The sequence below is a fragment of the Tamandua tetradactyla genome, chromosome 6 (assembly GCF_023851605.1).
Source record: "Tamandua tetradactyla isolate mTamTet1 chromosome 6, mTamTet1.pri, whole genome shotgun sequence".
In the NCBI taxonomy this organism is placed as follows: domain Eukaryota; kingdom Metazoa; phylum Chordata; class Mammalia; order Pilosa; family Myrmecophagidae; genus Tamandua; species Tamandua tetradactyla.
In genome coordinates this window covers 110,786,890-110,812,618 of record NC_135332.1, presented here as the reverse complement: position 1 = coordinate 110,812,618, position 25,729 = coordinate 110,786,890, and the positions used below count along the sequence as shown (strand labels likewise).

Here is a 25,729-nt window from a genome sequence, read left to right as displayed (position 1 = left end):
TTGGCTACCCTCCCCTGGAGGCCACGCCCTAACTCCACCTCTCCTCAAACTGTATATAATCCAGGGCTCGTCAAGCCTCGTGGTCTTTAGCTTCTGGCGGCCCTGGCATAAGCGTCTACCAACAAAAAAGCTACCTCGCTTCATGCCTTAATTGACTCGGCCTCCAGTCCTTTAGACCCGCAGCGAGGTCTCCTGCGCGCGCCCCTTGGACCCAGACCCCCGGCTCGAGCCCCTTTTCTGCGTGCGGCAGTGTCGTCTAGCAAGCAGTGAGAAGCTGAGGAGTAGAGGGTCCCCGATAGCTTAGCGGTTGGGCCAAACCGCAATGATGATAAATATACAACTATGTGATAAAAAAAACAATATATCATTTCTTAATCATGTTCCATCAAAACCAAAGGCTTACTAATTATTTTTTCAATGTCAAATATATATCCTAAGAGTTGACAATTCATTTAAAGGTTTATAGTTTCCTCAAAGGGACTAAACTAGACGGACTTTTAAACTCTCTCTGATTTGAAGACTAATGATGAAGAAAATTATTCAGGAAAAAATTTAAATCCATCAAGCTGAAAAATCTATTTTCTCCTTTTCTACTTTCAAATAAAACTATACCTCATTAAGGCTAGAATGGTGTTTTGATAACATTAAGGCAAAACACTAAAATGTTCAAACTTCAAATCAATATGGGTAAAAAGTAGAATTAGAAAATATTAGTTCAAAAGAAGGCAGGGGGCGGGCCACGGTGGCTCAGCAGGTAGGAATGCTTGCCTGCGATTCTGAGATGCCAGAGGACCCGGGTTCGATTCCCCGTAATAAAAAAAATAAATAAATAAATAAGAAGGCAGGAAAGAAAAGGGACAGAACATAGAAAATAAATAGGGTAAAAATAAACTACAATCTAAGGTGGGTGAAAAGAAATTAAATATGTCTGTTACTATAATAAATGGACCAAACCTCCATGTAAGCTATAACCAAAAGAAAGTAGGAGTAGCTATACTAATATCAGATAAAATAGACTTTAAATGTAAAGATGTCATAAGAGACAAAGAAGGGCACTATATATTAATAGAAGGGGAAAAAGACCAAGAGGAAATAACAATCGTAAATGTTTATGCTCCGAAGTACATGATGGAAATATTAGGAACACTAAAAGGATCAAAAGATATTTCAACAATAATGGTGGGAGACTTCAATTTAATACTCTCCCATAGACAGAACAAGCAGATAGGGGATCAACAAGGAAATAAAAAACAATGTGATTAAAATGAATTAAACTAACAGACATATATAGATCATTATATTCCAAAATACTATACATTCTTCCCTAATGCTCATGGAATATTCTTTAGGATAGATCAAACACTGGAGCAAAAAAAAGGTTTGTATAAATTTTTAAAACTGAAATTATTCAAAGCACTTTCTGTGATCACAATGGAATGAAGCTGGAAATCAATAATCACCAAGAACCGGAACTTTCACAAATATATGGAGATTAAATAACACACTATTAAAAATCAGTGGGGAGGGCGGGCCGCGGTGGCTCAGCGGGCAAAGTGCTTGCCTGCTATGCCGGAGGACCTCGGTTCGATTCCCGGCCCCAGCCCATGTAACAAAAAACAAAAAAAAACAAAAAATACAATAAAACAAGAAAATGTTTAAAGATGTTTCCCTTTCTTCCTTCCTTCCTTCCTTCTATCCTTCCTTCCTTCTCTCTGTCTTTCCTTTAAAAAAAAAAAAAAAAAATCAGTGGGGAGGACTTCCGGAGAAGATGGTGGCTTAGTAGACGCGCAGGCCTTAGTTCCTCCTCCAGAACAGCTACTAGGGAAGTAGAAACGGTACAGAACAGCTCCCGGAGACACGACAGAGACCAAGAAGACAGCGTACCCCATTCTGGAATGGCTGACTGGCTGGGAGAACCCACGGCGGTGAGATCACTGAGGAGCGCGCGCTTCCCCGGGCCGGGGCGGCAGGCGGCCGGAGTCCCTTCCTCCCTCCTTCCCGGGCCGGCTGAGAGAATTGGACAGGCGATCTCCTCAAGCCGGAGCGGCTGGCGTCCCCCCACCCCCACGCGCGGCCCGCCGGACGAGCTGGGAGAATTGGATCGGAGATCCACCAAGCCACGGAGACTGGCGACCGGGGTCCCTTCCAAACACGTGGCTTCCCGGTCCGGCTGGGAACGGTGGAAAGGCATTCCCCCAAGCCGCGGCGGCCGGCGCCCCCCCCGCCTCGCTTGGCGCCCCGGGCTGGCTGGGAAATTTGGGCAGGCGCTCCCCCAAGCCAGGGAGGCCGGCGATCCCCACCATGCTTGGCGCACCGGGCGGCTGGGAAATTTGAACAGGCGCTCAACCAAGCCGCGGAGGCCAGCGACCCTAACCACGCGCGGATTCCCAGACCGGCTGGGAGATTCGGATTGGCACACCCCCAAGCCGCTTCAGCTGACGACCCTCCCCCACAGCGAGAGTTTTCCAAAGTGAAAGGAGCCACAACATCTTTTACTGGTGGGACCCGCAGACAGACGAGCGCCACGAGCGCCACCTACTGGGAAGGATAAGAAAAACAGAACCCAGAGATTTCACAGAAAAATCTTTCAACCTGCTGGGTCCCACACCCAGGGAAATCTGATTAAATTCCCAGACGCCAGCAGAAGATAATGGATCACGCTCGGAAAATTGAAGATACGGCCCAGTCAAAGGAACAAACCAATAGTTCAAATGAGATACAGGAGCTGAGACAACTAATGCTGAATTTACGAACAGAAATGGAAAACCCCTTCAAAAACCAAATGAATCATTTGAGGGAGGACATGAAGAAGGCACGGGCTGAACAAAAAGAAGAAATAGAAAAACTGAAAAAACAAATCACAGAACTTATGGGAGTGAAGGACAAAGTAGAAAAGATGGAAAAAACAATGGATACCTACAATGGTAGATTTAAAGAGACAGAAGCTAGAATGAGTGAATTGGAGTATGGAACATCTGAATTCCAAAAAGAAACAGAAACTATAGGGAAAGGAATGGAAAAATTTGAACAGGGCATCAGGGAACTGAATGACAATATGAAGCGCACAAATATACGTGTTGTGGGTGTCCCAGAAGGAGAAGAGAAGGGAAAACGAGGAGAAAAACTAATGGAAGAAATTATCACTGAAAATTGCCCAACTCTTATGAAAGACCTAAAATTACAGATCCAAGAAGTGCAGCGCACCCCAAAGAGAATAGATTCAAATAGGCGTTCTCTAAGACACTGACTAGTTAGAATGTCAGAGGTCAAAGAGAAAGAGAGGATCTTGAAAGCAGCAAGAGAAAAACAATCCATCACAAACAAGGGAAACCCAATAAGACTATGTATAGATTTCTCAGCAGAAACCATGGAAGCTAGAAGACAGTGGGATGATATATTTAAATTACTAAAAGAGAAAAATTGCCAACCAAGACTTCTATATTTAGCAAAATTGTCCTTCAAAAATGAGGGAGAAATTAAAACATTTCCAGACAAAAAGTCACTGAGAGAATTTGTGACCAAGAGACCAGCTCTGCAAGAAATACTAAAGGGAGCACTAGAGTCAGATACGAAAAGACAGAAGAGAGAGATATAGAGAAGAGTGTAGAAAGAAGGAAAATCAGATATGATATATATAATACAAAAGGCAAAATGGTAGAGGAAAATATTATCCAAACAGCAATAACACTAAATGTTAATGGACTGAATTCCCCAATGAAAAGGCATAGACTGGCAAAATGGATTAAAAAACAGGATCCTTCTATATGCTGTCTACAGGAAAGACATCCTAGACCCAAAGATAAACATAGGTTGAAAGTGAAAGCTTAGGAAAAGATATTTCATGCAAATAACAACCGGAAAAGAGCAGGAGTAGCTATACTAATATCCAACAAATTAGACTTCAAATGTAAAACAGTTAAAAGAGACAAAGAAGGACACTATCTACTAATAAAAGGAACAATTAAACAAGAAGACATAACAATCATAAATATTTATGCGCCGAACCAGAATGCCCCTAAAATACATGAGGAATACACTGCAAACACAGAAAAGGGAAAGAGACACATATACCATAATAGTTGGAGACTTCAATTCACCACTCTCATCAATGGACAGAACATCTAGACAGAGGATCAATAAAGAAATAGAGAATTTGAATATTACAATAAATGAGCTAGACTCAACAGACATTTATAGGACATTACACTACACAACAGCAGGATACACCTTTTTCTCAAGTGCTCATGGATCATTCTCAAAGGTAGACCATATGCTGGGTCAAAAAGCAAGTCTTAACAAATTTAAAAACATTGAAATCATACATAACACTTTCTCGGATCACAAAGGAATGAACTTGGAAATCAATAATAGGCGGAGTGCCAGAAAATTCACAAATACGTGGAGGCTCAACAACACACTCTTAAACAACGAGTGGGTCAAGGAAGAAATTGCTAGAGAAATTAGTAAATACCTCGAGGCGAATGAAAACGAAAACACAACATATCAAAACCTATGGGACACAGCAAAGGCAGTGCTAAGAGGGAAATGTATTGCCCTAAATGCCTATATCAGAAAAGAAGAAAAGGCAAAAATGCAGGAATTAACTGTCCACTTGGAAGAACTGGAGAAAGAACAGCAAACTAACCCCAAAGCAAGCAAAAGGAAAGAGATAACAAAGATTAGAGCAGAAATAAATAAAATTGAAAACATGAAAACAATAGAGAAAATCAATAAGACCAGAAGTTGGTTCTATGAGAAAATCAATAAGATTGATGGGTCCTTAGCAAGATTGACAAAAAGAAGAAGAGAGAGGATGCAAATAAATAAGATCAGAAATGGAAGAGGAGACATAACCACTGACCTCACAGAAATAAAGGAGGTAATAACAGGATACTATGAACAACTTTACGCTAATAAATACAATTTAGAGGAAATGGACAGGTTCCTGGAAAGACATGAACAACCAACTTTGATTCAAGAAGAAATAGATGACCTCTACAAACCAATCACAAGTAAAGAAATTGAATCAGTCATTCAAAAGTTTCTGAAAAAGAAAAGTCCAGGACCAGATGGCTTCACATGTGAATTCTACCAAACATTCCAGAAAGAATTAGTACCAACTCTCCTCAAACTCTTCAAAAAAATTGAAGTGGAGGGAAAGCTACCTAATTCATTCTATGAAGCCAACATTACCCTCATACCAAAACCAGGCAAAGATATTACAAAAAAAGAAAACTACAGACCAATCTCTCTAATGAATATAGATGCAAAAATCCTCAACAAAATTCTAGCAAATCGAATCCAACAACACATTAAAAGAATTATACATCATGACCAAGTAGGATTCATCCCAGGTATGCAAGGATGGTTCAACATAAGAAAATCAATTAATGTACTACACCATATCAACAAATCAAAGCAGAAAAATCACATGATCATCTCGATTGATGCAGAGAAGGCATTTGACAAGATTCAACATCCTTTCCTGTTGAAAACACTTCAAAAGATAGGAATACAAGGGAACTTCCTTAAAATGATAGAGGGAATATATGAAAAACCCACAGCTAATATCATCCTCAATGGGGAAAAATTGAAAACTCTCCCTCTAAGATCAGGAACAAGACAAGGATGTCCATTATCACCACTATTACTCAACATCGTGTTGGAGGTTCTAGCCAGAGCAATTAGACAAGAAAAAGAAATACAAGGCATCAAAATTGGAAAGGAAGAAGTAAAACTATCACCGTTTGAAGACGATATGATACTATACGTCGAAAACCCGGAAAAATCCACAACAAAACTACTAGAGATAATAAATGAGTACAGCAAAGTAGCAGGTTACAAGATCAACATTCAAAAATCTGTAGCATTTCTAGACACTAGCAAAGAACAAGCTGAGGGGGAAATCAAGAAACGAATTCCATTTACAATTCCAACTAAAAGAATAAAATACCTAGGAATAAATTTAACTAAAGAGATAAAAAACCTATACAAAGAAAACTACAAAAAACTGTTAAAAGAAATCACAGAAGGCCTAAATAGATGGAAGGGCATACCGTGTTCATGGATTGGAAGACTAAATATAGTTAAGATGTCAATCCTACCTAAATTCATTTACAGATTCAACGCAATACCAATCAAAATCCCAACAACTTATTTTTCAGAAATAGAAAAACCAATAAGCAAATTTATCTGGAAGGGCAGGGTGACCCGAATTGCTAAAAACATCTTGAGGAAAAAAAAGGAAGCTGGAAATCTCACGCTGCCTGACTTTAAGGCATATTATGAAGCCACAGTGGTCAAAACAGCATGGTACTGGCATAAAGATAGATATATCGACCAACGGAATCGAATAGAATGCTCAGATATAGACCCTCTCATCTATGGACATTGGATCTTTGATAAGGCAGTCAAGCCAACTCACCTGGGACAGAACAGTCTCGTCAATAAATGGTGCCTAGAGAACTGGATATCCATATGCAAAAGAATGAAAGAGGACCCATATCTCACACCCTATACAAAAGTTAACTCAAAATGGATCAAAGATCTAAACATTAGGTCTAAGACCATAAAACAGTTAGAGGAAAATGTAGGGAGATATCTTATGAATCTTACAATTGGAGGCGGTTTTATGGACCTTAAACCTAAAGCAAGAGCACTTAAGAAAGAAAGAAAGAAATGGGAATTCCTCAAAATTAAACACTTTTGTGCATCAAAGAATTTCATCAAGAAAGTAGAAAGACAGCCTACACAATGGGAGACAATATTTGGAAACGACATATCAGATAAAGGTCTAGTATCCAGAATTTATAAAGAGATTGTTCAACTCAACAACAAAAAGACAGCCAATCCAATCACAAAATGGGTAAAAGACTTGAACAGACACCTCTCAGAAGAGGAAATACAAATGGCCAAAAGGCACATGAACAGATGCTCAATGTCCCTGGCCATTAGAGAAATGCAAATCAAAACCACAATGAGATATCATCTCACACCCACCAGAATGGCCATTATCAACAAAACAAAAAATGACAAGTGCTGGAGAGGATGTGGAGAAAGAGGCACACTTATCCACTGTTGGTGGGAATGTCAAATGGTGCAACCACTGTGGAAGGCAGTTTGGCGGTTCCTCAAAAAGCTGAATATAGAATTGCCATACGACCCAGCAATACCATTGCTAGGTATCTACTCAGAGGACTTAAGGGCAAAGACACAAACGGACATTTGCACACCAATGTTTATAGCAGCATTAGTTACAATTGCAAAGAGATGGAAACAGCCAAAATGTCCATCAACAGAAGAGTGGCTAAACAAACTGTGGTATATACATACGATGGAATATTATGCAGCTTTAAGACAGAATAAACTTATGAAGCATGTAATAACATGGATGGACCTAGAGAACATTATGCTGAGTGAGTCTAGCCAAAAACTAAAGGACAAATACTGTATGGTCCCACTGATGTGAACCGACATTAGAGAATAAACTTGGAATATGTCATTGGTAACAAGAGACCAGCAGGAGTTAGAAACAGAGTAAGATAAAGGGTAATTGGAGCTGAAGGGATACAGACTGTGCAACAGGACTAGATACAAAAACTCAAAAATGGACAGCACAATAATACCTAATTGTAATGTAATTATGTTAAAACACTGAATGAAGCTGCATCTGAGCCATAGTTTTTTTTTGTTTGTTTGTGTCTTATGTTTTTTTTGTTTTTTTATTATTATTTTTATTTTTTTCTCTATATTAACATTCTATATCTTTTTCTGTTGTTTTGCTAGTTCTTTTCCTAAATCGATGCAAATGTACTAAGAAATGATGATCATACATCTATGTGATGATGTTAAGAATTACTGATTGCATATGTAGAATGGAATGATTTCTAAATGTTGTGTTAATTTCTTTTTTTTTCTTTAATTAATAAAAAAAAAAAATCAGTGGGTCATCTTTTGTTGCTCAGATGTGCCCCAGAGCAAGCAAACTCACCACCCTCCCCCTCTCTATGAGTGACATGACTCCTAGGGTTGTAAACCTCCCTGGCAACATGGGACACAAATCCTAGAATGAGCTGGGACTCAGCATCAAGGGATTGAGAAAGCCTTCTTGACCAAAAGGAGGAAGAGAGGAACAAGACAGAATGAAGTTTCAGTGGTTGAGAGATTTCAAACAGACTCAAGAGTTATCCTGGACATTACTCTTATGCATTATATAGACAACCACCCCTTTTTGGTTTAAGGTGTATTACAGAAGCTAGAGGGAAGTGACTGTAATCATAGAGCAGTGTTCCAGTAGCCATGTTTCCTTAAGATGATCGTATAATGATATCACTTTCCCAGAGTAACTGTGTAAAAGTGAAAACCTTGTGTCTGATGCTCCTTTTATCTACAGTATGGACAGATTAGTCAAAAATATGGATTAAAAATAAATAAATAATAGGGGGAACATATGTTAAATTGAGTAGAGGGAAATACTAGTGGTCAATGAGAGGAAGGGGAAAGGGGTATGATATGCATGAGTTTTTTCTTTTTTCTTTTTATTTCTTTTTTCTAGTGTGATGTAATTATTCTGAGAAATGATCATGGTGATGAATATACAACTATGTGATGATATTGTGAGCCACTGATTGCACACCAAGTATGGAATGTCCATATATTAAGAATGTTCGCGTTGTATGTTGAATCGTTTTATTAATAAACATTAAAAAAAAAATAAGTGAAGAGGTAGCCAACTCAATGGGAGAAAATATTTAGAAACCACATATTGAATAAAGGTTTGATATTAAAAATACATAAAAAAGGTCATGCAGGGCAGGCCACGGTGGCTCAGCAGGCAAGAATGCTTGCCTGCCATGCCAGAGGACCCGGGTTTGATCCCCGGTGCCTGCCCTTGTTAAAAAAAAAAGAATTGGGCGGGCCGCGGTGGCTCAGCGGGCAAGAGTGCTTGCCTGCTATGCCGGAGGACCCCGGTTCGATTCCCGGCCCCAGCCCATGTAAGAAACAAACAAACAAACAATATATAATAAAACAAGAAAATGTTTAAAAGATGTTTCCCTTCCTTCCATCCTTCCTTCCTTCTCTCTGTCTTTCCTTCCCTTCCTCCCTCTCTCTTTAAAAAAAAAAAAAAAAAAAAAAAAGAATTAAAAAAAGTCATGCAACTCAACAACGAAAGAATAAACAACACAATCATAAAACGGGCTAAAGATATGAATAGACATTTTTCTGAAGAGCAAATGCAAAAGGCTAAAAAGCACATGAAAAGACGCTCATCGTCATTTGCTATAAAGGAAATGCAAATCAAGAGTACAATGGGGTATCACCTTACACCTGAAAGAATGGCTGCAATTAATCAAACAGGAAACTACAAATGTTGGACAGGATGTGAAGAAATTGGAACAATTATGCATTGCTGGTGGGACTGCATAATGTTACAGCCACTATGGAAGACAGTGTAGCGGTTCCTTAGAAAACAAAATATCAAGCTGCCCTATGACCTGGCAATGCAAGTATATACACCAATATATACTTGGTATATACCCAGAAGAGCTGAAAGCAATGATACAACTACCCAGAAGAGCTGAAAGCAGTGACACAACAGACATTTGTACACCAATGTTTATAGCGGCATTGCAGACAATTGCCAAAAGATAGAAACAATCCAAGTGTCCATCAGTAGATGAGTGGATAAACAAAATGTAGTATATACATACAATGGTATTTTATGCCGGAGTAAAATGAAATGAGGTCCTGAAGCATATGACAACATGGATGAATGTTGAGGACAATGCTGATAAAAAAAAAAGTCAGACACAAAACAATAAATATTATGTTCATTAGTGAATTTATGAGTAATACTGCCATATTCAAGGTGAATATCTTTAAAGGGGATTATATAGAGCCATGTAGCCCACTGATTAACTACTACAATTATAAATAAGTTCTTGCATGAACGATTTCAAAGGTAGAAATCTTGTACAAACAGTCAATAACAGAGGGATCTAGGGGAAAACTACTATTGCATCCTATGTCCTATAGTCAACAAAAGACATCAACAGCACCTCAGCAATACCAGGTATAAAATTGGTGGGGAGGGACAAGAATTAAGGAGAGGTTTAGATTTGTTATTTGGTGAGGGTGTGTTTATTTTTCTCTTTGACCAGACAAAAATTGTCTAAAATTGAAAATGTTAATGATTGTACAAGTAAATGAGGATACTGTAAGACATGGATTGTTGACTTTGGACATTATCCATGATGTCCAATGGAAGTAGGTGGCTGGAGGGTAAGTCACCTAAGAAGCAAAAAGTCCAACTATGGTGTATACATACAATGGAATATTGTGCAGCTACAGAAAGGAACAAAGTCGGGAAGCATGAAATGAAATGAATGAATCCTGGGGACATTAAGTTCTACAAAATAAGCCAGAAAAAAAGAACAAACATTGTATGGTTTCTTTTAAAAAATACTTCTAAGAAAATTGAGGCCTTGATTGTAAGCTCTTATAGCAGTCACATTTATTGTAGAGTTGTAACTGTATTTCTATATTCTGAGATGTTGTGCTATACGTGTACAACCCTGTATTTCCCTGAAATTTTGGGTACCTGTGTGACATCTGACTAAGAATTGGAATTCTGCAGCTCTGAAAGTCAGTAGTGCTACATAAAACAACTGTCACAGAAAGTGAAAAACAGTAAAGGCTTCAATTAGAGATAACAATGAAGCCGATCTGGTTGGGACTAAGGTTAATCAGAATACAGTGATAAGGATGATATCATCTATATTACAGAGCTTCAACTACTGTATGAGACAAAGGAAGAGATGTTTATTTTGTTTAAAACCTAAATTTCCTGAAACACACAATCTAAATCAAACTGCCTGGATACCTCATTTAAACAACCAAAGCATATGGAGTCCAGAATGGAAATTAGGGCTTGTAATTCTGGTAAACCTTAATACCCAGATACATCCCAGGGTATGTTGGGCTGATAATTTAAAAGTACTAGCAAAGTCCTTGGGACTGGAGAAAAAATATGGGACTAAAAACTTTCCTACTGGAAAAAACCATGATATTCTCTCAAACATTAGGGACTCCTAAATAAATAGGCCAAGCCCTTGTTCTTGAGCCTTGCTCTTTTGAAACTCATTTCTATAGTGCATAAGCTAAGTCTAACTCTAATTATGTCTAAGAGTTACTTTCAAAAAACCTCTTCTGTTGCTCAGATGTGGCCTCTCTCTCTCTCTAAGCCCAACTCTGCAAGGAAAATCATTACCTTCCCCGCTACGTGGGACATGACATTTAGGGATGAAAGTCTCTCTGACAGCATGGGACATGACTCCCAGGAAGGAGCCTGGCCAGGGCACCATGTGATCAACAACACCCTCCTGACCAAAAGTGGAAAACGAAATAAAACAAAATAAGGTATCAGTGGCTAAGAGAGTTCAAATAGAGTCAAGAGGCTATTCTAGAGGCTACTCTTATGCTAGTTTCAGTAAGATACTGCTAATTGCCATGGTATGTCAAACCCCAAACAACATCACTTCTGTCAATCCTAAATAACAGCTAGGGCTCTATCTGAGATTCTTCAAAAGTTTCATGCACTAAGTTTACTTTCCAGAAACCTATATCCTCCAGATGTTCCTAGGAAGGGCCAGCCTCTCCAAGACACTAATTCTATCCCCTTATCCCATAATGTCAACACTCTTTTTCAACATGAAAAAGTTAAAATGGGCAAAGCCCAAATATCTCTTAAGTTCACAAGAAGGATCAAAGGAGAAGGAGGAGCTATAACAGAGAAGATAGGATTTAACAAACGAGTATGATGGCTCAATCATTATATTGATATTTTAGTCTCCAGTATCTTGGAGTAGTTAGACAGAAAAACCTGAAATTATGGAAATGTAACCCACTTGAAATTTGTTCTATAACTGTTTGTCAAAATGCATTTTGAAATTTATTGCTTTTTTGTATATTTGTTATATTTCTCAATAAAAACATTTTAAAAATGGTGTACAGTGTTACTGCAATTTTCTTCAAACAGATACACAAATTAAAAATGGAAAAATATTAGGGAAACAAAAAAATAGACAAAAGTTAGCATTTATTTTTTATGAGAACTGAATTTATTGTTTTACTGATCAAATTGATCTATTCTTACATTTCCTCCAATATCCTCTTATCTCTATCTCGCCACAACATTTAAGGCTTATATGACTTAAAGACATCATGAACACTTACCGATTTCTCAGGATCTTGTACTCCAGAAGCTGCAACTCTGAGTTCCAATTCTTTTTCTCTACACAAATTAGTTTTATATATTAAAATAAAGTTATAACAAAGACTATCAAAAAAGTTACCACTGAAGCAAACTTACACACACACACACACAGTCTATGCCAAAATCTCTCCAAAAAATACAAATAATTCCATTAACTGACAATAAAAACTTTAATAATTCTGAATACTAACTTTTCTGACTTGGTGTAAAGTAAACTAGAATTCACAAATACCTAATTTAGAATGATATCTACAAACCAGTGACTGGGGTACTTCAGAAACTAAGCACTACACACAGAACCATGTATAGAAAAAAAAATCTTAACTTTATGAAACAAAAACCCTCTTGTCAGGGGAACATACATATTTTCAGTTGACAAAAAGAGTAAAAAGTTTAAATATAAATACCATACTTTCTAAAAGGAATTATTTAGGAATGATATTAAAATGGCTAATAGCAGTCTAAAATATTGCCTTGCTATAAAATAGAGAAAAAACAGTAATAGATGTTAGGTCTCAAATTTTCTAGGATCAATTTAAAATTCTAATTAGAGAAAGACTTGTATACCATACCTATGAATTTACCATGTATTATCTTTATACTGTATGAGTGTACATGCTTATCATTTTACATAGTAAAAAGATAAAATGCTTTTATTTTATATTAGTTACTGTCTACAGGATAATGCAAATGGGCATACAGATAACATTCTACCTGAAATCAAACACTGAGGAAGCTAATGAAGGAATGTAAAAGGCCTGTTAAAGAATACACACATGTTCTCACTTGTTCCTATGACAAAGAAAATGAATAGTTTCACTGTATGTGTTTCATTATTCTAGGTGATGTACAATATGGCGATCAAAATATAAGTGATTTATGAGTCCAAAATCATATTAAGAAAAACGTTCCTACTTTTACTATATAATAGCTACTACCACATCATTTTATACAAATGAATTTCATAGGAGTTATTTAAATTCAAAACTTCTTTTTAAACGCAAACCTTTCATTACCGTCTCTTGTTCTTCTGTTGCTCAGCCATTTGTTCCAATAGTTCTAGTCTATATTTCTCTTTCCTTCTCTGAATAAGTTCTCGATCCTCACCTCCTGGACAGTGATAAGAAAAAATGTTGTCTTAACTCTGAAGCAACATATGCAACTAGAAACTAGAGTTAAAAAAAAAACCCACTATTTTTAATTATATCACAAAGTAATAAAAAAGAAAAAGCAACAAATTAAAAAAAGTATAACATAGTATAAGGAAACAGAGAAGAAAGAAAAATATTCTATCACTACCTCTTCAGCTAGTTTCAAAATTGTTAAGCACATACAATATGCCAAACACAAGGAGTACTCATCATTTCCAAATATCTACCTTTAGTCAGAAACCTCCCTAAATACCAGAATATCCTAACCCCTATTTCCATTTTTCAAATAACCCAGGTAATATTTCACTAATATAACCCAAAAGCCCCTGAATTCAGCAAATATGTCCAAAATGACATCTAAAAATCTACTGCCCAGACAGGGTTGTGAAAAGATGGCAGAGTAGGAAGCTCCAGTAATCAGTTCCTCTACCAAAATAGCTATTACACAGGCAAAAACTGTCAGAATCAACTATTTTGGAAATCTGATGTCTAGTGGAGCATCCAGGGAAGAACAGGAGGAAAAGGCTGGTAAACGGTGGTAGATATCACTGATTCTCACCCTCCCTGCAGCAGCTATCCTCCCTGGCAGGCAGCCATGAGGACTGCAGCCCAGGCTCTGAGTACAGCCTGCTGTTGCCTAGGTGGGCTATAAGGACATCATTCTCTAAAATCCAGGGGGGAGGAATCTGACTTCTGATCACAACTTTTGATCAGCTTCAGCATACAGGGCCAGTTCTGTGTTGGGTGGACATTACTCCAACACCCTCCCCACCTTCCACAGGCTAAAGCAAGAGTAGCCTTAAAGAGGAAATATCTATTGGTCTTCTCACTTTGCTCTTTCCATTCCAATTTAGCAAGGAAAATAATTTGAAAAAGTAAAAAACTGACAACTCCAACCCTCAAAAGCAATAACAATGAAAACAAAACCTAGCAATACTTAAGAATGGAAGAACCAAATTTACCAAGTTTTAATGAGATACTACTCAGAATGTCCAATGCTCAATGAAGAATCTACAAAACACATAAAGAAATAGTAAACTATGGCCCATTCATAGGAAAAAGAGAATTTGCCAGAAACTACCCCTGAACTAACCTATACACTGAACTAATAGTAAGAGACTTTAAAACAATATCTTAAATGTTTCAGTAAGCTAAAGGATTTATTATAAGAAGAACTAAGAGAAATTAGGAAGACACTGTCCACGAAACTAAAAAGTTAGAAATTATAAAAAGGAAACAAAGAAAGTTTGGAAGGACAAAGACCAGTAAACGAAATTTAAAAACTCATTAAATAGATTCAAAAACATATGTGAACAGGCAGAAGAAAGAAATAAACTTAAAGACAAGACACTGAAATTACGTAGTGTAAGGAACAGAAAGAAAAAATTAATGAAGAAAAATGAACAGAGGCTGAGGGACCTGCGTCAGACCATTAAGGATACCAATGTATATACATCATTGCTATACCAAAAGGGTAAGAAAGAGAGAAAAGGCCAGAAAACATATTTGAAGAAATAATGTCCAAAAACTTCCAAATCTGTTGAAATACAGGAAGCTCAATAAACTCCAAGCTGGACAGACTCTAAAAGATAAAAATAAACCAAGAAAAATTACAATGATATTGATAAAATCCAGAGAAAAGAAAGGATTTTGATAGCACCAAGAGAGAAATGTGTTACATACAAAAAATCCCCAGAAACAGTAACAGAGGATTTCTCAACAGAAACCATTGAGGCCAGAAGATAGTGGAACAGCATATAGAAAGGCAGTACAAAAAAAAAAAAAAAGAGAAAAACAACCGTTAAAAAAAAATTCTTTATCTGGCAAAATTATCTTTCAAAAATGAAGGCAAGCAAAACAATAGGCTGGGCCCCCAACCTTGGGGTTTGTTCATATGAAACTTAGCCACACAAAGGATAGGCTAAGCCTACTTAAAATTAGGCCTAAGAGTTACCCCCAAGAGAACCTCTTCTGTTGTTCAGATGTGGCCTCTTTCTCTCAGCCAAGCTCACTGCCCTACCCCTTTCGACATAGGATATGACTCCCAGGGGTGTGGGCCTTCCCAGCAACATGGGACAGAAATCCTAGAATGAGCTCTGAAATTCGGCATCAAGGGATTGAGAAAACCTTCTCAACCAAAAAGGAGAAGAGCAAATTGAGACAAAATAAATGTCAATGGCTGGATTCCAAACAGAGTGGAGAGGTTACCCTGGAGGTTATTCTTACCCATTAAATAGATATCACCTGTTTAGTTAAAGTGTAAGGAAGAGGCTGGAGGGAACAGCCTGAAAATGTAGAGCTGTGCACCAGTAGCCATGTTTCTTAAAGATGATTGTATAATGATACACCTTTTGCAATACATGAAAGCCTTGTGTCTGATGCTTCTTTTATCTATCTTATCAACAGACGAATAAAACATACGGATTAAAAATAAATAATACGGGGAACAAATGTTAAAATAAATTTAGTAGATTGAAATGCTAGTGATCAATGAAAGGGAAGGGTATGGTATGTATGAATTTTTTTCTGTTCTCTTTTTATTCCTTTTTCTGAATTGATGCAAATGTTCTAAGAAATGATCATGATGATGAATATACAACTATATGATGATATTGCGAGTTATTTATTGTATAACAAGAATGGAATGCTCATACTGTAAGAATGTTTATGCTTGTATGTGGTTATGTTTCATAAATTTTAAAAAAATGAAGGTAAAGGGAAAACTGCTATTGCAAGCTATGGGCTATGTTTAAAAGGAAAACATCAGTACTACCACAGCAATAGTAGAAGTAAATAATGGGAGGAGGGACAAGGTTTAAGAGGAGGTTTAGATTTCCTATTTGACAAGGATGTATTTATTGGTTATCCTTCTCTTGGGAACAATGAAATTATCTAAAATTTAGAGTGCTAATGGGCTGTGGACATAGGGCACTATACATGATGCCTGATGAATGCTGGTGGCTGAAGAATACACTGACTGAGAAGTACATTGGCAAACGATGGTGTATACTTATGAATGACTGTTGTGCTGCTACAAAAACAAATAAAGTCGTGAGGCACACAAAGATATGAATGAATGTGTGGGACATTTGGTGAGACAAAGTAAGCCAGAAACAAAAGAACAACAATGGTATGGTCTCCTTTAGAAAATGCTTAAAAGAAAATAGGGGCCTAGATTGTAAGCTTGCAAAGCAGACATATTAAGTACAGAGTGGTAATTATTATTTCTGGATTTCAAGAGGCTGTTTTATATATATATATATATATATAACCTGATATTTAGAGATAAGAAAGAAGCCAATCAGGTTGGGGTTAAAGTAATTCAGAACACAGGGAAGAAAGCAAAGGAAGAAAGGTTTACTTGGTCTGGAACCTAAAGTTTCTGTAGCACATAATATAACTCAACCTATCTGTACAGCTCAACTGAACAACTGAAACACAGGGAGCCCAGAATAATAAAGAGGTCCTTTAATCCTATACAAATTAATGTAATGCCTGGATACTTCCTAGAGTATATTAAGCAGATAATCAAAAAGTATTGGCAAAATCTCTTGAGGGATGGGAGAAAAAATATGGAATCATTAAGCTTTACCATTAGAGAATGCCCTAATACTGTGACAAATTTTAGGGATACCCAAATCAATAGGCCATGCCCTTGATCCTGAGGTTTACTCTTGTGAAGCTTATGTAGGTAGCAGAGAAGCTTAGCCTACTTATAGGTATGCCTAAGAGTTACTTCTGAGAACCTCTTGTTTCTCTAAGCCCACTCTGCAAGTGAAATCATTCTCTCTAAGCCCAACTCTGCAAGTGAAATCATTGCCCTCCCCACTATGTGGGACATGACATCCAGAGGTGAAAGTCTCCCTGGCAGCATGCAAGATGACACCCAGGGATGAATTCGGCCCTGGCACCATGGGATCAACAACTCCATTCTGACCCAAAGGGGGAAAAGAAGTGTAACTAATAAAGTATCAGTGGCAGAGACAGTTCAAATATAGAGTCAAGAGGCTACTCTGGAGGTTGCTCTTATGTAAGCTTCAGTTATATCTTGCTACTGATCATAAGCTGCCAAACGCCAACCAGAACCAATCCAGTCACTCCTAAAGAACATCTAGGGCAATATAAAGATTCCACAAGGGTTCCATGCACTAGAGTAACTTTCCAGAAACCTACAACCTCTAGATGGGTCCCTGGTCCAGATAAGTCCTGAAACCTAAAGGGCCCAGCCTCTCCAGAACATCAGATAGTTTCATCTCCCTACCCCATACTATTGACAAACCCTTCCAACATGAAAAAGTTAGAATAGCTATAGCCCTAAACAGAGGGACAGAAAGATCAATGGTGATGGTGGAATTATACAGAGAAGACAGGAATTAACAAACGAATATGACTGCCGAATCATTAAAGTGATATGTCTTTTAGTCTTCAGTATCTTAGAGCAGCCAGAAGTAAAAACCTAAAATTGGAGAATTATAATCCATGCCAAACTCTGAAATAAGTTCTATAACTAAATGTGATGCTATGCTTTGAAATTTATTGCTTTTTTGTATATATGTTATTTTTCACCAAAAAAATGAAGGAAAAAAGTTGATTGTGATGATTAAAAAAATACTCAAGCCTTCCAGTCTCCTATATTCTGGAGCAGCTAGAAGGAAATAAATCTGAGAGGATTGTATGGTAGCCCATGACAAACTCTGGGATCTGTCTTGTAACTACTTGTTGAAGAGTGCTTTGAAAACTATTGTTTTTTTATTTCTTTGCTTGTATATGTTATAGTATACAATAAAAAAATTTAAAAAAAAAAAGATCCATATATCTGCTGCTTACGAGAGACTCAACCTAGACCCAAAGATATAAATAGACTGAAAGAGAAAGGATGGAAAAAGATCTTCTATGCAAGCAGTAGCCAAAAGAAAGCAAGAGTAGCTATTCTAATATCAAATAAAATAGTCTTTAAAGGTAAAGACATTATAAGAGACAAAGAAGGACACTACATATTAATAAAAGGGGCAATTCACCAAGAAAAAGTAAGACTCATATATGTTTATGCTCCCAACCAAGGAGCTCAAAAGTACATGAGGCAAACACTGGTAAAACTGAAGGGAACAGATGTTTCAACAATAACAATGGGAGACTTCAACACATCACTCCCTACATATAGAAAAACGAGACAGGGGATCAATACGGATAGAGAAAACTTAATCAATACGATAATTGAAATGCACCTGACAGACATATATAGATTCCTATACCTCAAAACATCAGGATATACATTCTTCTCTACTGCTCATGAAATATTTTCCAGGATAGATCATATATTGGGGCACAAAACAGGTCTTTATAAATTTAGTAAGATTGAAATTATTCAAAGCACTTTCTCTGAACACAATGGAACAAAGTTGGAAATCAATAACCACTAAAGAACCAGAACTTTCACAAATACGTGGAGATTAAACAACACACTTTTAAACAATCAGTGGGTCAAAGAAGAAATTGCTAGAGAAACTGGAAAATATCCGGAGACAAATGAAAATGAGAATACAATATATCAGAATTTGTGGTTTAGGTAAAGGTAGTGCTGATAGGGGAAATTTATTGCTCTAAATGCTTATATTAAAATTTAAAAAAAGCAGAAATCAAGGACTTTTCCTGGGGGAACTGGAGAAAAAACAGCAAACTAATCTCAAAACAAATAGAAGGAGAGAAATAACAAAGAATGAAGCAAAAATAAACAAACTGGGGAACAGAAATATAATCGAAAGAATCAATAAAACCAAAAGTTGATTCTTTGAGAAAAAACAATAAAATCAATGGAACCAGTAGACATGTTTCTTGATGATGACTGAACAATGATGTAGCTTTCGCAAAGGGACTGTGTGATTGTGAAGACCTTATTCCGATGCTCCTTTTATCTACAGTATGGACAAATGAATAAAAAATATGGATTAAAAATAAATAAATAATAGGGGGAACAAGTGTTAAAATAAATTGGGTAGAGGGAAATACTAGTGGTCAATGAGAGGGAGGGGAACGGGGTATGGTATATGTATTAGTTAGGGTTCTCTAGAGAAACAGAATCAACAGGGAACACTTGCAAACATAAAATTTATAAAAGTGTCTCACATGACTGCAGGAACGCAGAGTCCAAAATCCACAGGGCAGGCTGTGAAGCCGACAACTCTGATGGAGGGTCTGGATGAACTCCACAGGAGAGGCTCACCAGCCGAAGCAGGAATGGGGCCTTTCTCCTCTGAGTCCTCCTTAAAAGGCTTCCTGTGATTAGATTTAGCACCACTAATTGTAGAAGACACTCCCCTTTGGCTGATTACAAATGGAATCAGCTGTGGATTCAGCTGATGTGATCATGACCTAATCCTATGAAATGTCCTCATTGCAACAGACAGGCCAGTTGGCACATGTCCCTAACCATGACAGTATGTATGAGTTTTTTTCTTTTTTTTGTTATTTCTTTTTCTGGAGTATTGTAAATGTTCTGAGAAATGATCATGGTGATGAATTTACAATTATGTGATGATATTGTTAGCCACTGACTGCATACTAAGTATGGAATGTTTATATGTTAAGAATGTTCACATTTGTATGCTGATTGATTTTATTAATAAAAATTTTTTTAAAAAATCAATGGAACCCCAGCTAGGCTGATAAACAAAAAAAAAGAGAGGATGCAAATAAAATAAGAAATAAGAGGGAGGGTTGTTACAAATGATCCTAAAGAAATGGAAAAAAAGTCATACAAGGATATTATGAATAACTATGCCAACAAACAAGACAACACAGTTAAAATGGCAAATTCCTAGAAACACAGGCACTATCTACACTGACTCAAGAAGAAAGAGAAGATACCAACAAACCAATTAGAAGTAAAGAGATTCAATCAGTCATCAAAAATTTTCCTACAAAGAAAAGCCCAGGGCCAGAGGTTTCACAGGGTAATTTTAGCATACATTCCAAAAAGAACTAACATCAATCCTGCTCAAACTCTTCAAAAAAGACTGAGTAAAAGAGAACACTTCTTAACTCATTTAATGATGTTAACATCACTATAATACCAAAACCAATAAAGACATGACAAGAAAGGAAAACTATAGACCAATCTTGCTAATGAGCATAGATGCAAAAATTCTCAACGAAATACTAGCAAATCGATTCCAGCAATACGTTGAAAGAATTATACCTCACGACCAAGTGGGATTTATACCAGGAATGCAAGGATCATTCAACATAAGAAAATCATAAGAAACAATATAAGAAAATTAATGTAATGCAGCACATCAAAAATTTGAAAGGGAAAGAATCACATAATCATATTGATTGATGCTGAAAATGATTTGAAAAAATCAGCATCCTTTTCTAATAAAAACACTTCAAAAGGTAGTAATCAGAGGAAACTTCTGCTATATTCTAAGGGCATATATAAAAATCCTATAATCAGCATTATACTCAACAGTGAGGGACTGAAAGCCTTCTAAGATCTGAAAAGAGACAAGGATGCCCATTGTCACTATTATTATTTAATATTGTATTAGAAGTTTTAGCTAGAGTGATCTGGCAGGAGAAAGGAATAAAAGGAATCCAAATAGGAAAGGAAGAAATAAAAGTTTCATTATTTGCAGATGTCATGATCTTATACTTGGAAAATTCTTGAGAAATCTATGACAAGGCTACTTGAGCTCATAAATTCAGTAAAGTGGCAAGAAACAAGATTAATGCACAAAAAGCATTAATGTTTCTATATACAAGTAATGGCCTAGCTGAGGAGACATTTAAGGAAAGAATTCCATTCAAAATAGCAACTAAGAGAATCAAATATCTAGGAATGAGCTTAACCAGAGATGTTAGTGACCTATACGCAGAAAACCATAAAACACTGCTAAAAGAGATCAAAGAACATCTAAATATATGGAAAGTTCTTCTGTGCTCATGAGTAAGGTAGGAGAAATGTCATCAAGATGTCAATTCTACCCAAATTGATCTACAGATCCAATACAATACCAATCAAAATTCCAACAACCTACTTTAAAGATTTGGAAAAGCTTGTTATCAAATTTATTTGGGGGCGGGCCGCGGTGGCTCAGCGGGCAAGAGTGCTTGCCTGCCATGCCGGAGGACCCCGGTTCAATTCCCGGCCCCAGCCCATGTAAAAAACAAACAAATAAAAACAAAATATAATAAAATAAGAAAATGTTTCCCTTTCTTCCTCCCTTCCTTCCTTCCATCCTTCCTTCCTTCTCTGTCTTTCTTTCCTTCCTTTCCTCCCTCTCTAAAAAAAAAAAAAAAAAAAAAAATTTATTTGGAAGGGAAAAAGACCTCGAATACCTAAAGATATCCTAAAAAAGAAAAGCAAAGTGAGAGGACTAATACTTCATGACTTTAAAACATAAAGCCACAGTGGTCAAAATTGCCTGGTACTGGCACAAAGACAGAAGAATCAATTAATGGAACCAAATCAAGAGTGCAGAGATAGACCTCCAAATCTATGGTCAACTGACTTTTGACAATGCCCCCAAATCTACTGAACTGGGACAGAAAAGTCTTTTTAATAACTGCTCATGGGAGAGCTGGATATCAACAGGCAAAATAATGAAAGAGGTAGAATGTAAGGTAGAGTTTACACTGTATACAAAAACTAATTCAATATGGATTAAAAACCTAAATACAAGAGCCAGTACCATAAAACTCCTATATTATATAGGGAAGCATCACCAAGATCTTATAAAAGGAGGTAGCTTCTTAAACTGTACACCCAAAGCACAAGCTACAAAAGGAAAAATAGATAAATGGGAATACCTCAAAATCAAAAGCTTCTATGTCTCAAAGGACTGTCAAAAACGTGAAGAGGCAGCCAACTCAATGTGAGAAAATATTTGGATCACATATTCTGTGTACATAAAGAAATTATACAATTCTGCAACAAAAGAATAACCCAAATTCAAAATGGGCAAAGGATATGAGTAGACATTTTCTTTTTTTCTTTTTTTTTTTTTTAAATGGGCAGGCACCGGGAATCAAACCGGGTCCTCTGCTGAATCAAACCGGGTCCTCTGCTGAGCCACGGTGGACTGCCCAGAGTAGACATTTTCTGAAGAGCAAGCACATATGGCTAAAAAGGAGATGAAGCCATGCTCATCTTCATTATAAGGGAAATGCAAATCAAGACTATAGTGAGGTGTAACCTTACACCTATAAGAATGGCTGCTACTAAGCAAACAAAACTACAAATGTTGGAGAGGATTCAGAAAAACTGGAACACTCTCATTCACTGCTGGAGGGAATAGATAATGATACAGCTTCTGTGGAAGACACTTTGGCAGTTCCTCAAAAAACTAAATACTGAGTGGCCCTATGTGCTCGTTTGAAATTATTATGTACCCCAGTAAAGCCATGTATCTAATCCTGATTCAATATTGTAGGGTGGGGCCTCTCAATTAGGTTGTTTCCATGGAGATGTGAATCTCGGTGTGACTTTTGGATTAGCTGGAGATGTGACTCCACCCATTCAAGGTGCCTCTTCATTAGTTTACTTGAGTCCTTTAAAGGGGAAACATTTTAGAGAAAGCTCAGATGCAGACATGTGGAGATGCCTGGAGTGCTGACAGATGTATTCTGGGTGCTAAACAAGGATTCACAGAAATAGCAGACCCTGAAGAAAAGAAGTCTCCAGCCCCAGGACATGCTAAACTAAGAAATTAAATCCAGAGCTTTTCCCCAGAGCAGCTAAGTCAGGACCCACAGATGCTTAGAGAGAAAGCCATTAGAATCAGAAGCTGGAAGCAACAGAACAATGAACAAGGACCAGCAGACATCAGCAACCTGCATATACAATGTTACAGACATCAGCCTTTCTTCAGAGTCAAGATACCTTTTTTAAGCAAAGAAAGAAATAAGTAATAGTTTTCAAAGCACTCTTCAACAAGTAGTTACAGGACAAATCCCAGAGTTTGTCACAGGCTACCATACCATCATCTCAGATTTTTCCTTCTAGCTGCTCCAGAATATAGGAGGCAAGAAGGAATAAATATTTTTTTTATCTCAATCGACTTTTTTCTTTTTTGTGAAAAATAACATAAATACAAAAAAAGCAATAAATTTCAAAGCATATCGCAACAACTGTTTGTTGAAGAGATTTCAGAATTCGGTATGGGTTACAAATCCAGTTTCAGGTTTTTACTTCTAGTTGCTCTAAGATACTGGAGACTAAAAGAAATACCAATTTAATGATTTGGCAATCATATTTGCTTATTAAACCCTACCTTCTCTGTATAAACCCCACCAGCACCTTTGATCTTTCTATCTTTCAGGGTATTTGGGCTATGGCCATTCTAACTTTTTCATGTTCGAAGGGGCTGTCAATAATATGGGGTAGAGAGAAAGAACTAGCTGATGTTCTAGAGAGGCTGAACCCTCTAGGTTTCAGGACTCATCTGGTCCACGGACCTATCTGGAAGTTATTTGTTTCTGGAAAGTTATTCTAATGCATGGGACATTTGTAGAATCTTATATATCACCTTAGGTGTTCTTTAGGATTGGCTGGAATAGTTCTGGTTGCGGTTTGGCAAGTTTTGATAGGTAGTAATGTCTAACTGAAGCTTGCATAAGAGAGACTTCCAATAGCCTCTCGACAGAGTCAAGGTATCTTTCTATGGATGCCCTAATCTGGACATTTTTATGGCCTCAGAACTGTAAACATGTAACTTTATAAATACCTTTTATAAAAGCCATTCCATTTCCAGTGTATTGCATTCAGGCAGCTTTAGCAAATTAACACAGATTTTGACTTGGCAATTTCAATACTCAGTATATACCCAGAAGAGCTGAAAGCAGTGAAACAAACAGATATGTGCATATCAATGTTCATATTAGCACTATTTATAATCACCTAAAAATGGAAACAATTCAAGTGCCCCTCAACAGACAAGTGGATAACAAAATGTGGAATATACACATGATGGAATATTATACAGCAATAAAACAGGTCCTGAAGCAAATGACAACATGGATGAACCTTGAGAACATAATACTGAGTGAAATAAACCAGAAACAGAAGGAAAGATACTGTATGATCTCACAGTAATGACTCCTGTAAAGGTAAACACAGAGGCTTACAATGTAGATTACATAAGACTTAAAGAAGCAAAGAAGCTAGAGTCAAGTGAACGGTTACCCAGTGAGGTCAAATTCATTGGGTAACCATGAGGAAACAGATAAAGTGACAGCAGTTCATTAGTGGGGTAATAAGTAAAAGCACCATATTGAAGGTGACTTTGATTGAAAGGATTTGTATAGAGTCATGAATCTTACTGATTAACTCTACAATTATAAACAAATTCACGCATAAAGGTTTGATCTTGTACAAAGAGTCAATAATAGAGGGGCATGGGGGGAAAATAATATTGCATGTTATGGTCTGCATGAAGACATCAACAGTACCACCGCAATATCAGGGGCTAAAAATTGGTAGGGAGGGACAAGAGATGGAGGAGGTTTACATTTGATATTTGGTGAGGGTGTGTTTATCGGTTCTTTGTCTCTTTGAACGAACGAAAACTGTCTAGAATTGAGAGTGCTGATGACTGTACAACTGCGTACGGACACTGTGAGACATGCACTGTTTATTTTGAATACTATCCATGAAGCCCAATAGATGGAGGGGGCCAAAGGGCACAAGGACTGAGAAGGAGAATGGCAAACTGTGATACATACTGTTCTACTTCACTAGCTGCCAGAATGCAACATACCAGAGATGGATTGGCTTTCAATAAAAGGGGATTTATTTAGTTAATGTATAGTTCTTCAGAGGAAAGGCAGCTAACTTTCAACTGAGGTTCTTTCTTACGTGGGAAGGCACAAGGCAATCTCTGCTGGCCCTCTCTCCAGGCCTCTGGGTTCCAACATCTTTGCCCAGGGTGATTTCTTTCTGCATCTCCAAAGGCCTGGAATGAGCTGTGAGTGCCAAGATGAGATATGCTGAGCTGCTTGGGCAGTGCTACGTTGAGCTCTTTCATTGAAGCACCAGCCAATTAAATCAAACATCATTCATTACAGCAGGCACGCCTCCTAGCTGACTGCAGATGTAATGAGCAACAGATGAGGTTCATGTACCATTAGATCATGTCCACAGCAACAGAACTAAGCACGTTCACCTGGCCAAGCTGACAGCTGAATCTAACTACCACATATACATATAATGGAATATTGTGCAACTACAAAGAGGGATGAAGTTATGAGGTATGCAACAAAGTGAATGAACCTTGGGGACATTTTGCTATGCAAAATAAGCCAGAAA

General features: G+C 37.3%; 1 protein-coding gene across 11 annotated transcripts in view; it reads right to left on the bottom strand.

Annotated features, from left to right (window-relative positions):
• The window catches only part of CSPP1 (centrosome and spindle pole associated protein 1), a 234,531-nt gene that overhangs the window by 109,142 nt on the left and 99,660 nt on the right, over nt 1-25,729 (bottom strand). For 9 of the 11 annotated variants that reach the window (XR_013178240.1, XM_077166937.1, XM_077166942.1 and 6 more), the window contains 2 exons: nt 13,291-13,384; nt 12,235-12,292 (listed from right to left, as the gene is read on the bottom strand). The exons of the other annotated variants lie outside the window; for them this stretch is intronic. Coding sequence is in view for 8 of the 9 variants with exons in the window: in XM_077166937.1 (XP_077023052.1) it covers nt 12,235-12,292; nt 13,291-13,384 (152 nt within the window). In the remaining variant the exon portion in view is untranslated. The remainder of the gene's footprint in view (nt 1-12,234; nt 12,293-13,290; nt 13,385-25,729) is intronic. 11 annotated transcript variants of the gene reach the window in all.